At 40.6% G+C, this 15,086-nt stretch overlaps 1 protein-coding gene across 1 annotated transcript; it reads left to right on the forward strand.

The window, feature by feature from the left end:
• The first annotated feature begins 564 nt into the window (after positions 1 to 564).
• LOC133886810 (uncharacterized) lies at positions 565 to 1,908 on the forward strand. The gene is made up of 2 exons (XM_062326660.1): positions 565 to 1,421; positions 1,517 to 1,908. The coding sequence occupies exons 1-2, from the start codon at positions 565 to 567 to the stop codon at positions 1,815 to 1,817; spliced, it is 1,158 nt and encodes a 385-aa protein (XP_062182644.1). The 3' UTR covers positions 1,818 to 1,908.
• Positions 1,909 to 15,086: the final 13,178 nt, after the last annotated feature.

Genomic DNA, 15,086 nt, shown 5'->3' on the forward strand with positions numbered 1-15,086 from the left:
ATCACCAGCCAGTAGCGAGCTGGCTTATATCAGATGGGAAGGAAATTTTATATGATCGGATCTTTCAAAAGTCTTTTTCTCTTAATACGATATGTACCTTCATCCTTCTGTCACATGCATACACTAACCGTTAGATGAAAAAAAAGATGACATAGATCAGATCTCATTAAAAATCTTTCTATAAAGTATCCTGTAGAATTTCGTACCGTGCGAGATCCTCCAGTTGCCTGTGCTCACGGTTTTGCGCCGTGGATTGAGTGGTTTCCCCGTGCTCGTAGCGCGTAATAATTTGCCGTGACACGAGTCAACCAAAAATAGCTAGGCCACGCATCGCACGCACGTACCGGCAAAAACGGCGGTGCGGCCCTTAGCTGCACCGGCTGCGTCCAGCTCCGGTCCTTCTCTCCCGTCGCAACTCCATCCTCCTCGAGTTGGGGCTCCTCCTGTTCTTCAGGTGAGCCAAGGATTTGATTGTTAATAATCGATTTCTTGGTTCGTCAACTGTTAAGAACAAGAAATTGATTCGGGCCGCTAATCATCGTGTCATGGCTACAGGACGTGGTCATGGAGCCCCAGCCCGGCTCGCCGACGTCGCCGTCCTCTCCGGACACGCCGTCATCAGGCAGTGCCGAGGTAACCATGCCTCCTGGAGTGATGCCGGCGTCCGACGAGCCAATGGAGGAGGTCGCTGCCCTTGAGCCCGGCAAGCAGTCGACGTCATCTTCGTCGTACTCCTCGTCCTCGTCGTCGGCTGAGAGCCTGTTCCATATCGACGTGGCCGAGCTCAGCAGCCCGTTGGCGCCAGCGCCGGAGGACGAACAAGCCGCTCCCGTGCAGAGCGCCGAGGTCAAACCGGACGACTGGGCAAAGTGGCCGGAGCAACAGCCTCAGACCGTCGACGACCCGTTCTTGTCGGACGGCGGCGCGGCGCTCACCGGGCTGACGAAGGCGCCGGAGGTCCAGACGACGCCGAAGCTTGAGGGCGCCGCCGCGGGGGCCGGGGGCAACGGGTTCGATCCGGAGAGGATCCCGGCGTCCGTCTTCCAGCCCAGGACGTCATTGTCCCAAGCCGAGTGGAGCGTGGCGTCCAACGAGTCGCTGTTCAGCATCCAGGGCGCCAGCAACCCCGCCGACCTCGGCGGGTTCTACGGCGGCAGCAGGTCGCACTTCGACTACTTCTACGACGAGGCCGTGGCCTCTGCCGGCGGTACGGAGGCAGACTCGAAGCTGCCGACCGTCGCGGAAGGGTCGGAACCGGGGGACGCGTTGGACGGCGCCGGCGCCAAGGAGTTCACGATGCCGGGCAGCGCGAGGTCGGAAGCCAGCGGCGGGAGCGCTGGGGCGAAGAAAGCCGCCGTGTTCCGGCGCCACGAGAGCGGCTCTGGAGGCAGCTCTAGCAACTTCTCCTTCGCCTTCCCAATGTACGTGACGCTGCACCATGATTTCCTCTTTCCTGTCCATGCGCCGTGGCCGTTCTTGATCTTGTCAGTACTAAATCGCAAGCCTTCATATGCAGACTGGCAGAGACGTCGCCGAAGAAGAGGGACGGCGTCGCCGGCGCGCTGTACCAGCCGCTGCAGAAGGAGTACGAGCAGCCGCTGCCGCCGCTCGCTCCCCCTGTGTCGGCGTTCGAGGAGATGACAACGGAGGAGGAACGGAGGAGGAGGACGGGGTGGTTCTGCTGCGGACAGTGCTGCGGCTGCTGCTGGTTCGCCTACTCCTGCCGCTCGTGCTGCTGCTGCTGCTGTCGATGGCAGTGGTGGCGCTGCGGCTGCTGCCGCTGCTCCTGCCCGTGCAGCTGGTGCCTCTGCTTCTGATAGAATTGGCGGGAAACTACTCATTTACCGGATCATTTGACCCGAGCCGATTCGCGCCACAGGGTACGGGTTCCTGGTAACCAACTGAGCAGAAGTCGTCTTCTTGCCATGGGAACTTTAGATGGGTAGGCATGGTCTCATGAGAGGTAGATCCCATTCTGCACCTCCCTGCTTGTGTTTTCGGAGGATTATTTCGCAGACGGTTTGGAATGCACATCAGCTGAGACAGAGTATAAAGTACAGCGCACAATGTTGAGAAGGAATGGAAGCTCAAAATGCATGATTTTATTAGGTTGGTATGATGCTGACGACCCTGGGCATCGGCCGAAGCCGGCCGTCTCCCCACGCCTGCCCACGTTCGCTTTGCCCAGACCAGAACAAGGAAGCAGTGACGAGGAGTCCCAACTCCCGAGCCCTCAATTGGCGAGCTCTACGCCGGTCCTCCCGACCTGGCCCTCCGGCCCCGCTATGCGCTCCGTCGAGCTCCAGAGCCTGCCTGATAAGCACGCCCAGTTCCACATTCAACTCACGCCCAATCCGGACCGATCCAACGCCTTCTAGTGACCAGGGGTGGTCGGTATTTCGAATACCTTCTACCCTAGTCGGTGTTTGAAATACCGTCTACCCCTGGTTGTCGCAGGAAACACTGGCTCTATTGTACGTCAGAGGGTTGCCGCATTTCAGATATATGATAAATGGACTTCTTGAGTCTATGACAGTAGATCGAGTGATAAATTTATCATTCTATCAGATGTAGAGTAGCACAAAATCAAATGCTCACAAGATACGGTTGTGCATGCCACAGTGCAGGTATGCATACCATGTTCATAAACTCTAGTACGCATGCAATCATCTCCAGTTGTTTTGCTCTTGTTGTGAAATGATTAATCGCCTCCGAAAACTACCATGGGCAGTTGTTCAAAAGATGTCTTTAGAACGGGTATGAACTCACCTTTTCAACATGTATTTATATGTGATTAAATCAATGGAATGAACAATGATTTTTCTCTCTCGATCCACTGTCTCTCTTGTGTCTCAATTATTATACAACACGTTATTGACACTTCGCTATCCATGACGCTAATTGGCCGGACTCATTGGAGGACTAGAAGAACAGATAGGACACCGACACATAAGAAGCACACGTACGTAGGATGAACAATGACCAAAGCAAGAACAGAGGGCACACACTGCGGCATCATCGGTAACTATGACGGCGGCGGCGGATCTTCTTCATGCGAGATGGTACGACACCTTCTTCTCGGTATCCACATGGCAGTGACAGCCTCCTGCTCCCGAAGCGGCCGACTCTCCCCATGGCAGTGCCCATCCTTATGGTAGCGCCGCAACAAGACGGTGGCATCTTGTTGTATTATTCTTCCTTGACATTGTTTATTGCTTGATCCTTTGTAATTTGGATTGTTTATATCACATAATGGTCTAACTTAAAAAGAATGTGTTGAGCGGTGATTCAGCCATCATTTACGAGCTTAATGCTTACTTTATATCACAAAGATAATAATGATGGAGGATGTTGTACGTTAGTGAGGATGAGCCGAGATTTGGGCAGGCAATAGGGATGGCTCGAGAAAGTAGTCTTATATGCTATAGGCCTGCTTGAATCAATTAAGCATCGTCCGTTGTTGCAATTGGCTTTGACACATATCCGTATATGGGACGGATGGGCCGAATACGTTATGTAGTTGTGATCTTTTGGCATCTAATCTTGGGTGTTGTCGGTGTACCTAGTTTGCTCTGCGAGTAGTTCTAGATGACCCCCGCATGCCGAGACGCATGTTCAAACGATTGGTGCTTATTTGGAAAAGGTTGACATGAGTATCCCATGTGTAGACTTGTATGGTCACTCAAGCTGTATGGTCCTCAAGTCGTGTGGATAATAGAGTACCCCTGTAGGGTGTAAAACAATTTGAATTACCGCGCTCTCGGTTATGAGCACACTTCTGCTCTTTTGCATCAATCGTAGAGTTCTGGTTATGGTCGTGATGGTATATTGGGAAATGTATGGTGATGTTGTTGAAGTTTTGATATGGTTCAAGTTATAATTATGGTATGGTAATGACCTCATGATAGAAGTTTGTTTATGGTTATGTGTAGATGCTTACACTTAAGTTGAAATTTCTCTTGCATATGAAATTCACTTAACCTTGTAGTCGAGTCCTTGCTAATTATCCAAATTACATTCTCCTTGGAGTCGGGCTATTTATAAGTGCTCATTATGGATTAAGTCTTACGAGTACCTTTGTACTCACATATTTTGTTTGGTTTTTAGGTAAGTAAGATTTAATTTTTGGGTACTTTACGCCCGTCGATGTTGACGACGGGTAAGAGTAGTGTCATTCTACTTGTGTGTTGTTATTTTGGGGTGGCGTCTTAGGGCAAATGGCGCTATCCATTTTTTGTCGCCATGTAACTTATTCCGCTACGTAGCTACTCTAGCAAACAGTCGAGTTATGTATTTTGTTGTAAAGTTTAATCTACCTAAAGACTTGTAACTTAATTTAATTATTCGCTCTTTATTATGTCTTATGACGATGTGCTTGTTGTAAAGGCGTGTGTTCTGATCCTGGAAGTAAACACATACCGAGACTATCATAATAGTATTCTGATTAATCATTGTGGATGTGATTATGAGAAATAATCGTCCTAATGATTAACTCGAATACTATTTAGACGGTTTCTCACAGCAAACATAACCAGCAAAGATTTTCAGGCACTCTTATTAGATGGGAGCAATTATCTCACTTGGACAATGGATGTTAAGATTTATATAACATCTCAATGTCTTATTTCAGCAATAGAAAAATCTCTACCAGATGCCCCGAGATACCTGCTACAACAAAATATGGAGCCTTATACTTTTTAAGGCATTACATTTGTCCGGATCTAAAAAATAAGTATCTAATGGAAGAAGATCTACAAGCTCTTTGGGTATCCCTTAAAGAGCTTTATGATTAGCAAAAAGCTGTGATTCTACCCGAAACACTTTGTGAATGGTCTCACATTCATTTTCAAGATTTCAAATCCATGGCAGATTATATTTCAGCTATTCATAAGATCTGCTTCAAATTGTGCTTCTATGATAAACCTGTCTCGGACGCGGATATGATCAAAAAGACTTTGTCTACTTTCCTGCTAGCAAATAAGATATTGCAACAACAATATCATGCTCAAAAGTACACTAAGTATTCTGAATTGATTTATACATAACTCCAGGCAGAAAAACATGATGAACTTCTGACGAAGAATCATCAGCAATGCTCAACAAGTGTTTCATCACTGTCTAAAGTGCATACAAATATTCAAAATACAAACAAATTTGGTGGTCATAAAAAAAACCAAAAGAAGTTCAAAGGAGTGAAAGCGAAATGAGAATAAGTAACAGTTATATAGATTCAACAAGGATAAAGGCAAATTCAAGAAACAAAACTATAAGGACAATTCTCAAATTTTCCAAAGGTGTGGTTATATGAATCATCATACTAAGAAATAACGAACCCCAAAGTATTTGGTTGATTTATACCTGAAATATGTTGGCAAAGGAAAACAAGTTAAAGGGGACAAATTTGAAGCTCACTTTAATATACAACCTGAAGTTAATTTAGAAGTAAGTTGTTCTCAAGATGTTCCTCGAGAACATAATGACAACATGATACAACAGAAGTAGGAAGACTTCCTGGATGCAGATGACATGCTTGTTGAATATAATTCTCAAGACATCTATGGATACATGAATTATTTTCTCTACAAATCCCCAAAGAATGTTATCATCCACTTTATGTACTACATACTGTAATTTTTATTTGTCATTATGTAAAATATTGTATCACACATTAATACTCAATAATATTGATATATCTTCTATATATAAGTTCACTATGATTTACACTGTATAGATTTTTATGGGAAACAATCAGATGAAGAAAATATATTTAGTGGACAGTTGTACCACTAATGCAAAATCAAGGGAGACTAAATATTTCCATACTCTTAAAAAGAGTCAAGGAATTTCATTATCGATTCTACCAAAATAATAATCATTTTCCCAATGGGTACTGAAAAAGTAACCAAGGTTGCACTCATGTATCCTGATTTTACTCATACCATATTGATTTGCAAATATATCTGTAAAAATAGGTTTCACATAGAAACCCATAGTGACAACAATGATGAATATTATTCATCACCATAATGGATATGATAAATAAGTGTTGGAGAAAATTTCCTTCCTTTTCATCTAAATTGTATCATACATACATTAAATCTGTATCACATGTTGCATTGAAGATAATTTTTTAAAATCTTGATAAATTCAAGATTTGGCATGATCACCTTAGTCATCCTGGGTTACGAAAAAAAAAATTATTAGCAATCCTATTGGTAATAACATCAATGTTGCAAAATTTCCAAAATCCTCAAATTTTGTGTGCATCGCATATGCCATATGAAAATTAATTTTAAGACCCTTTTACCTTTAAATTAAATATGAGTCACTCATGTTCCTTAAACACATTCAAGGAGTTATATATGGCCATATTCAACTATTATATGGACCATTAAGGTACTTTATGATGCTCGTAGATGCATCTACAAATTTATTGCTTAAATTATGAAATTATGAGCAAATTATCCTGAACACAAGATAAAATCTATTAAAATGAACAATACTGAAGAATTTACTTCACAGGGCTTCAATCATTATTTTATGCCCTTAGTCATTAATTTATAGTGTTAAGTACCTTATATGCACACTCCAAATGGTCTAGCTGAAATCTCTCATCAAAGAGTGTTCAAATTAATTGCATGACCATTACTCTAGAATTACAATTTACCAACATCATGTTGAAAATTATGTTGTCTTACATGCCATAGATTTAATTCAAATCAGACCAACTGCATATCATATGGCTTCCCCGTTGCAATTAGTACGTGAAAATCAAATAAGTATTTCCTACCTACAAAAAATCGATTACACTATATACGTACCGATATAACTACCGCAACGTACATCAATGGACACTCATATCAATTGAGGATATATATATGAGGTATAATTATCCGTTAGTCGTAAATACGTTGATCCTCTATCAGGGGACTTATTCATATCCTGGTATGCTGATAAGGACAATTTCTAGGTATTAGGGGAGATCACAATTACCACAAAATAATGTTAGGAAATAAATAGGAATGTCATGTACATTCATTCCTTAGATAAAAGGCAACTAGTCCTTAGATCCACGTACTAAAGAATCTGAACAAAAAGTTCAAGAATTCATAAATTTGCAACACATTGCAAATATCTGTCAGAGGTATTTACTGACAATAAAAGTGTCAGTAAATCATATCTCCACACTCAATATGCCAGAAGGAGTGGAAGTAACTAATAAAACCATTCAACTCCCAAATGAAAATAAGAAGAGGAGACATAAGGTCACAAGGGATAATGTTTGTTAAAAGAATCCGCATAAATAAAAGAAAATTAACTTTCAAAATAGTAAATGCAAAATGAACCTGAAGTTGATAGACAACTTATGAATACTCAATATTCAAGGCCTGCGAATGATCTACATCCAAGACTCAATAAAAATGTACATACTACTTTAGGTGATAGGATATCGGAACACTCTAACTCCATTTATCGTGGAAAATCACAAGGAATTGAAAGAGGTAAATAAAATATCCATAAATTATATTGATTTAAGAAAAATACTACAATTATTAACATTTATTTCCTCAAAATAGCCAAAACCTCGAGGTAGATTCAGCATCAAAGATCATAATAGAGTGCCTGAAGCACTCATACTTGATCAAATGGAAGTAGTCAATTGAGGTAGAATTACATCCACTTAAGAAAACAGAGATATTTACATCAATAATATCTACTCCCAAAAATATCTTTCCAATGGGATCAAAATGAGTTTTCATCCGCAATCAGAATGAAAACAATGAGGTGGCGAGATACAAAGCAAAGGCTTTAACGCAATAACCTCTAGTTATGAATTGAGTAAAGTTCCGATATTAAATATTATTGGTAGAATCTGGTTATATGATTTGAATATATATATAAAAGTTGATGAAGGGCTTAAAATTCATAATTCGAAATTAAATAGTAATATGTATTGTGTAAAGTCGCTCTATGGCTTTTAAGAGTTAGATAAAATATGATATAAACCGACTAAATGAGTTCCTTCTGTAGAAGGATTACTTAAATAATGATGATTACTCATATGGGTTTATATAAAAAAAAAATCCTCAAGTGTATTTTATATCACCTCAGTGTAGATATAGATGATCTAAATCATCGAAAATACACAAGAATCACACAATCATCTTAAAATAGAATTTGAGTTGAATAATTTGGGTAAAACTAAATTTTGCTTAATTCTACAACTTTAGCATATTCCTTAAGAGATATTTGTATACTAGTCTGTGTATATTCTGAAGATATTGAAAAAATTCAATATGAATATCCACTAAAATACTTATAGTCGTTCAATCCCTTGAAATGGATAAAGATCCATTCAAATCTTAGGATAATGATAAAAAGATATTTGGACCTAAAGTTTCTATCTCAGTACCTTTGGAGCGTTAGTAATGTATCTTGAAATTATAACATGTCTGATATTACATTTGTAGATAACTTGCTAGCTAGACATAGCGCAACTCCAACAAAACAGGATTAAAGAATATCCTCAGATATTTTGATGGTACAAAAATCTTGGTTTATTCTATCAGAAAAATTAAGACATGACTATGATTAGATAGACATATACTGGCTATTTATCTGATTCCCATGATGTCAGATCATACATAGACTTTATATTCTTATTTGGTATGGAACGACCTTTTTCATGGAAGTCATCAAAAAAGATTCTGTCATCAAAAGAGATTCTCATGGTTATTTCCTCTAATATTCTAAAATAATTATAATTATATGAAGCATCATGTGTTTGTGTGTGACTTTACAGAATGATTAACCTCATATAAGAATCATTTAGTATTACTTCATCAGAATCATCTACCATTATCTATGAAGATAATGTTGCTTGTATTGCTCAAATGCATATGTTATATAAATTGCAATATCGTATATCATATTGCCCAAAATTATTGTATCCTCATAAATTACAAAAAAATAAGGGGATAAATACTTTGCAAACAATATAATGTGATAATTTTACAGATTTATTCATAAGATCTTTATCAACATATTTATTTCATTTTAGAATTGGTACGAGAAGACTTCGAGATTTACAAAACTCAGTGGGAGTAAATCCCTAATATTCTATTGACGATTATCAAATCATATATATATTGCACTCTTTTTCGTTATGACTTTTTTCAATTTAGTTTATCATATAAGGTTTTTAACGAGGTAATCATACAAGTGCATATATATATATATATAATAATTTTCTTCTAATTTTTCTCACTAGGTTTTAAGGAGTTTTTGGTGGTATATTATAGTTATATTTTTCTCATAGGATTTTCAGATGAATCTTTTATTTGATCTATATAAATATCAGGATTTATCAGAGGGAGTGTTGTGAAATGATCAATCACCTCCAGCAACTGCCACGTGAAGTTATTCATGCCCCTACAAAGAGTTACCCGTTCGGAAGGAATGCCTTCCGAGCAGGCATGAACTCACCCTTTCAATATGAATTTTGTCAGGGGATAATTCATGTTAATGAATCTGGGGTGTATCGGACGACAGGTGCGCTGATTTACTTTCTTGTGGGTATGTATCGAGCAAACTCAATAACATAAGAATTTATCTAGGTTCAAGCCTCCCATGGGATAATGGCCACACGTCATGTGTATTTTCTTATAGATTTAGTGATTTTGTTACATAGTGTCCTCTTTTTTCTATTCATGTCTCACCCCCTTATATACCAAGAAAAAAATATTCATACAAACGAACTATGTCAAAGCAAGTGACAGACCTACACTTGACAAAGCTTAGCTATTCCTAACTCATTATGATAGTGGGTAAGCACGCTCGTTCTGCTCTGGTCGTCCTACACATCTTGTACCATCATCAAACATCGTCGCGTTCACCCATCAGGCCAGGATAGGACACTACAATACCACGACGTTCCACGACCATGCTCGCCGAAAGAGAGTGCTTGAGGAAGAAAAATATTTGAGTAAGTAGTATTAAATGAAACTTAATTGGTTATGTGAGTATCTGAATGGGTCTCCTACCACGAGTAAGGGGATGACGCATGAGTCCCGCTCTAGTTACACGGTGAGATCTGATCTTACAAATATCTATAGTCTATTGACATTTGGCGACATGAGGCCCCAGTCAAGACATCATCTAACTTATTAGATCGACAAATTTATATATGATTAAATTATCAATGGAACAAACAATGATTTCTCTGTCGATCCACTGTCTCTCTTGTCTCTCAATTATTATACAACAGCTCTCTCGTCTTGTTTGCTACTGTCTCCGAATTGTATATGTACTGGCTGGTGGCCAGTGGGCGGCGCCGGTGGCTGTGCACCAACTGTTCCCTGCTTTGTCTAAAGGTGGCACTGCTGAGGAATGCGGCCTTGTGGTGGGGAAACAATCATTTCCTTTCCCAAACAAGCGCCTGCATTCTACTAGTTTGAATTCTAGGAAATTTGGGCGAATTGATCCATTCATGTTACATTTCCTACTTGTGGCTGCTGCTGCTGCCGCCATTTTCTTCTGTTGTCAACTAGACTGGATAGCTATTTATTTGGTTACAAATTCAGAGTTTGTGCTCCTCCTTTAGGCTAGCTATTTCTTACCAAGTACGGCAGCTAGATTATTCCTTCATAAACATTTCATGAGAAACCACAGAGTGAAGTAGCTACTTTCCAAAACTTCAAACCTAAGAAGCAATAGTTGTATGGCTCGCCGGTCACTCAGCATCCAAAATGAAGTCGTGGTCGTCTCATGACTAATGACTTCACAGTTTACAACGTGCGAGAGCATGCCTGCCTGCCCCAACTTCAATCTATAATATACACAGAAAAAGGATACGTGTGTCATGGTGTATTTTTCAGTTTTCACCGCTGCCCAACTTTGATGTCACAATGATTCCACAAAAAAGCTTTCATTTTTCACAGCATGTCGTGCATGTTACATTGTTACAATCTGCTTAATTGATTTTTTCTTTGCCAAAACACTAATTTTTTTCCAATTGAATAGTGTATACCCAAGCTCATGTTACTAGTACTGTTAATCATCAAATAATCGTTCCTTTCTGTTCCATACTTACATGCGACGCAATCGGCGACGCAGAGGCGGACGCGGGGGCAGTGGTAGGATGCCGCGAGGATCGCGCGCGAGGCGATGTCGCCGGCGTCCGCGACGCTGCCCAGGACGTCGACGAGGACCGCCGCCGGGAGGGGGTCGCCGACGTCTGACATACGGAGATGGCCTCTGTGGATGTGGCGTGGAGACGGGGAGAGAAGCGGAAATGCCGAAGCGACTGAAAGTCCCAGCCCAAATTTTTTGGTATCTGGGCTAATTTTATTTTTTTGTTGGGCTAATTTTATTGTATCTGCGATCCTCTTCCCACAATTCTGCAACCTAACTGATGGGCCCGGCCCAAATCTATGGTAATGGGCTAAGGCCTAACGACTCCACTCCACCTCACATTTTTTATTTTTAAATAAAAAAATTGCAGATATATGTATAAAAAACGGATGAAAAGAGTCGAGATCTGTAATTTTTTAAAACAACACATATATTTCAAAATGATGAATATATCTGCAATTTTTTATTTAAAATATAAAAATAAAAAATTCCTCCACCTCACCGTCTGATTTCTGTTTTCTAATTCCATCCCAACAAAAACCAATCCCTCTCAAAAAAAAATTCATAAAAACTAGCAACTCGATTAATGGCCAGCACACATGTAGAAAATAGAGTACGGTCATAGTTCAGCAGCTTCAGCTACAAGGATGTTCGGGAGCAATTTCACGTTTTCAATACCAACTTGAAAAATCAGACAGACGGATCTAATTATAGAGTTTGCAACACTGCTAGTAACAATGGATGACCTTTTTGAAAGATTTTTGGGAAAATTGATTATATGTTCCACTTTGATCAACTTTTAATAATATATCCGAAGTTGATCATAATTTCGTATCGAGTCAGAGAGGTGAAGGTCAATGTTTGTTACAAACCAATCCTTATGAAACATGATCAAATGATAATCGACTTCGAATATATTATCAAAGATTGATCAACTTCGAAACATATAATCAATTTTTTTTCAAAATTAGCTCGTGCGTTTTGTATTTGTTCGCTATAGGAAAAGAAAAGGCTTGTGCTTTGGCGTACAATTCTTTGTAGGAGCAGAACTCGCCCCTCTTCGTCTTCGGCCTGTTCTCTCGAGGGAAACTAGCTTCTGCCTGAGATATGGTAGCTGAAGACTGCATACTCATCAATCGTGTTTAAATAAAATTCATACAGCAAAACTGCATACTCATCAATCGTGTTTAAATAAAATTCAAGGTGAGGTCTTCTGATCAGTTGTCCCGTAACTTTCCAATGGCCAAGGTGATGAATGGCTAGTATCCAACTGCCAGTCTGAAAAAAGAAAAGAAAAGGAAATAGAGAGGAGAACATGTTCCTCAGTCGTGTGGGCATCATGGAAGTGTTCCCAATATTCAAAATGTCAGATCAAATATCCCACCATGCAATTCACGCCGTACATAGCAATGAGTTCCCCTCTTTCAGAACATATGAACAGCCTCTGCAACATGAAACGAACTGTGAATACCTTAGCTAAATATGACCAAGTTGTCAGGAAATATTAGAACAAAATGCAAGGCAGCGGAAAACCTACCAGTGGGTTTAGTTGACCAAAACTGAAAATCAACGCAGCTCCAATAAGCAGACACACTCAATATGAGGAGTGTGGGGAAACATATTTAAAGGTATTACACTTTTCAGCTTGTAGCATCCGCTCAAATCTTTTTCTTTCTGCAGAAAAATGCATCGAAGCAGCATCTAAGTACCGGAACATATCTAAAACACCACAAACCACAAAGTAATTGGTAGATGCTAACAGTAGGAGATAACATACCACACCGTGACATAGGTAGTCCAAATCCCGTGCACACGTAGCTGGATACATGAAACGTACACTATTCGAGGGGCTTTTACTTCCAACAGCCACTTGATTAGCTTCATGTGCATCCCTGGCCGGTTAGGATCTGAAGAATTTATTGTTGTCAGTTGGGTCTTTACAAAGCAGACTAGAATTAAAACAGATCAAGCATAGCTCTAAAAGATTTAGAACTTCGCATCATTCTCTTTTTTTTGGTTTCAGAAAAAACTTTTTTATCATATTTGTTGCAGAAGTGTAGAGTGTGTAACACTCAAACAAGCTCCACCCCTAAAGGTGCTGTAATCTGTATGCAGCTAGCGAAAAGACTTTGCTCTCAAACAAAATTGCTAGGGAACATCATGAGACAAGTGAATTCCAGTGCCAAAGAATAATAGCAATGTATGAACCAAGACAAACCTGAGATGATTATGTCAGGATTCGGAAATTCCTTCCCGAATGTTTCATTGGTTTTATTGGTATTTTGAATTTCGGTCTTCTGAAACTAGTACCCAAAATATGGTTCAAAAATTCGGGTACCCAAAATTTCGGTTCGGGTACCAAAAATTCGGTACCCGAAATACCCAAATTTATTATATGGTACTCCTTTTGTTATTTTTGGTTTGATGTTTTAAATTTATATACAGTTATTAAGAAAAAGAAAAAAGCAAAAGCTTACCACATGCCCTAGTAAAGTCGCCGCTTACTACCTTATCGAATTTATTTGGCCTAAACTATCCATATTGACCAATGGATAATGAAATTGAGTCTCGTAATCTTGTATAATCTATCACAATTCACACACTAAATGAGGGAACATGCGCTATAGAAACATATATGTATATGTCTCTTCTTGAAAAAGAACACTTTTCCTCTCCGGAAACACTAAATAAAAGAGAACATAATGATATTCCGGGTATTTCAAGTACCCGAGGAACATATCCGAAAAAGCAAAAAAAAAAAATCGGTCATTTGGGACCCATACCCGAAATACTATTCAAAATTTAGGGCTCGATGGTCCTGAGCTTGGCGGCCTCAGCGAAGGCGCCGCACCGGAGGCAGCAAAAGCGAGCGAGGAGGCACTCGCCGGGGAGCGCGCCATCACAGGGCACGACGAAGGTGGAGCCGGAGACCTTGCAAACGCCCTTTCCCTTGAAGGAAAGCGTCTCGCAGGTGAGCTCGATGGTCTCGCCGCGCTTCGGGGAGTAGCCATTACGGGGCGAAGCCGGGGATGCCGGCGGCTGGGAGGGCGTGGGAGTAGGCACATGTGATTCCGGTGCGATGGCGGCGATGGCAAGCAAGCGACGGTGGTGGTGGAGGGGGACCCCGCTGCGTAGTAGGCTGCCGGTGAGGGAAGCAAATGTCATAGGAAACTGCATCCTGTTGAGATCCTATTTATACTATTTATCTTATAATCTAATAATTGAACTAAAGAAAAGAGAGAGGGAGTACACATATCATCATATGAAAGAGGTCCATGATCGGTCCTTTAAAATTTGCTTTCATCGGTGAGGGGGAGATGGCGTGGGCAGCCATGTGGGACGCGGGGGCAACGGGGTGTGGATTGAAGGTGGATGGTGGAGATTTGGCACGGGAGAGAAGGCGAGGACAATGGTGATTGTTTCCCAAATAGGCCCGCTCGCCCAATCAGAGTATGCCTTGCCCGCTATTTAGTCTTAGGTTTGGATTTTAGGCCCATCGGTCTGGGCCAACAGTAAATATAAATAGCATTTAGAATACATTTATTTATCTCCTATAAAAAAATCTCCTCTCAAAAAGAAAACACACACATGAAATGGAAGTAACATTTGGTATTGTGATAATCTGATAGCTTCTAAAAGCAACTTACGCATTTTAATTTTTGATTTAGAAGTTGGTGGATAAACATCTTTGTGCGAGGCATAATAAAACTAGAGGAGCTCCCTTAACGGGCTCTTCTGCATCTGTCACTGTACTATAGTTAGTAAAAAGTCTCCAAGCTAATTAGATTCCAATGATTCCATAGCTCAGCAACAACAGTAAAGTAGCCTGGATCACTTTAGAAACGTAAATTTTATGAGGGACAATTTGCTTGTTAATAGAGCAGAGTCCAGCTAGCCATGCAACAACTGTGGGCTCTGTCGTGCCGATGCAATTTTCAGTGTACACAAGCAAT

This window comes from Phragmites australis, chromosome 1 (assembly GCF_958298935.1).
Source record: "Phragmites australis chromosome 1, lpPhrAust1.1, whole genome shotgun sequence".
Taxonomy (NCBI): Eukaryota; Viridiplantae; Streptophyta; class Magnoliopsida; order Poales; family Poaceae; genus Phragmites; species Phragmites australis.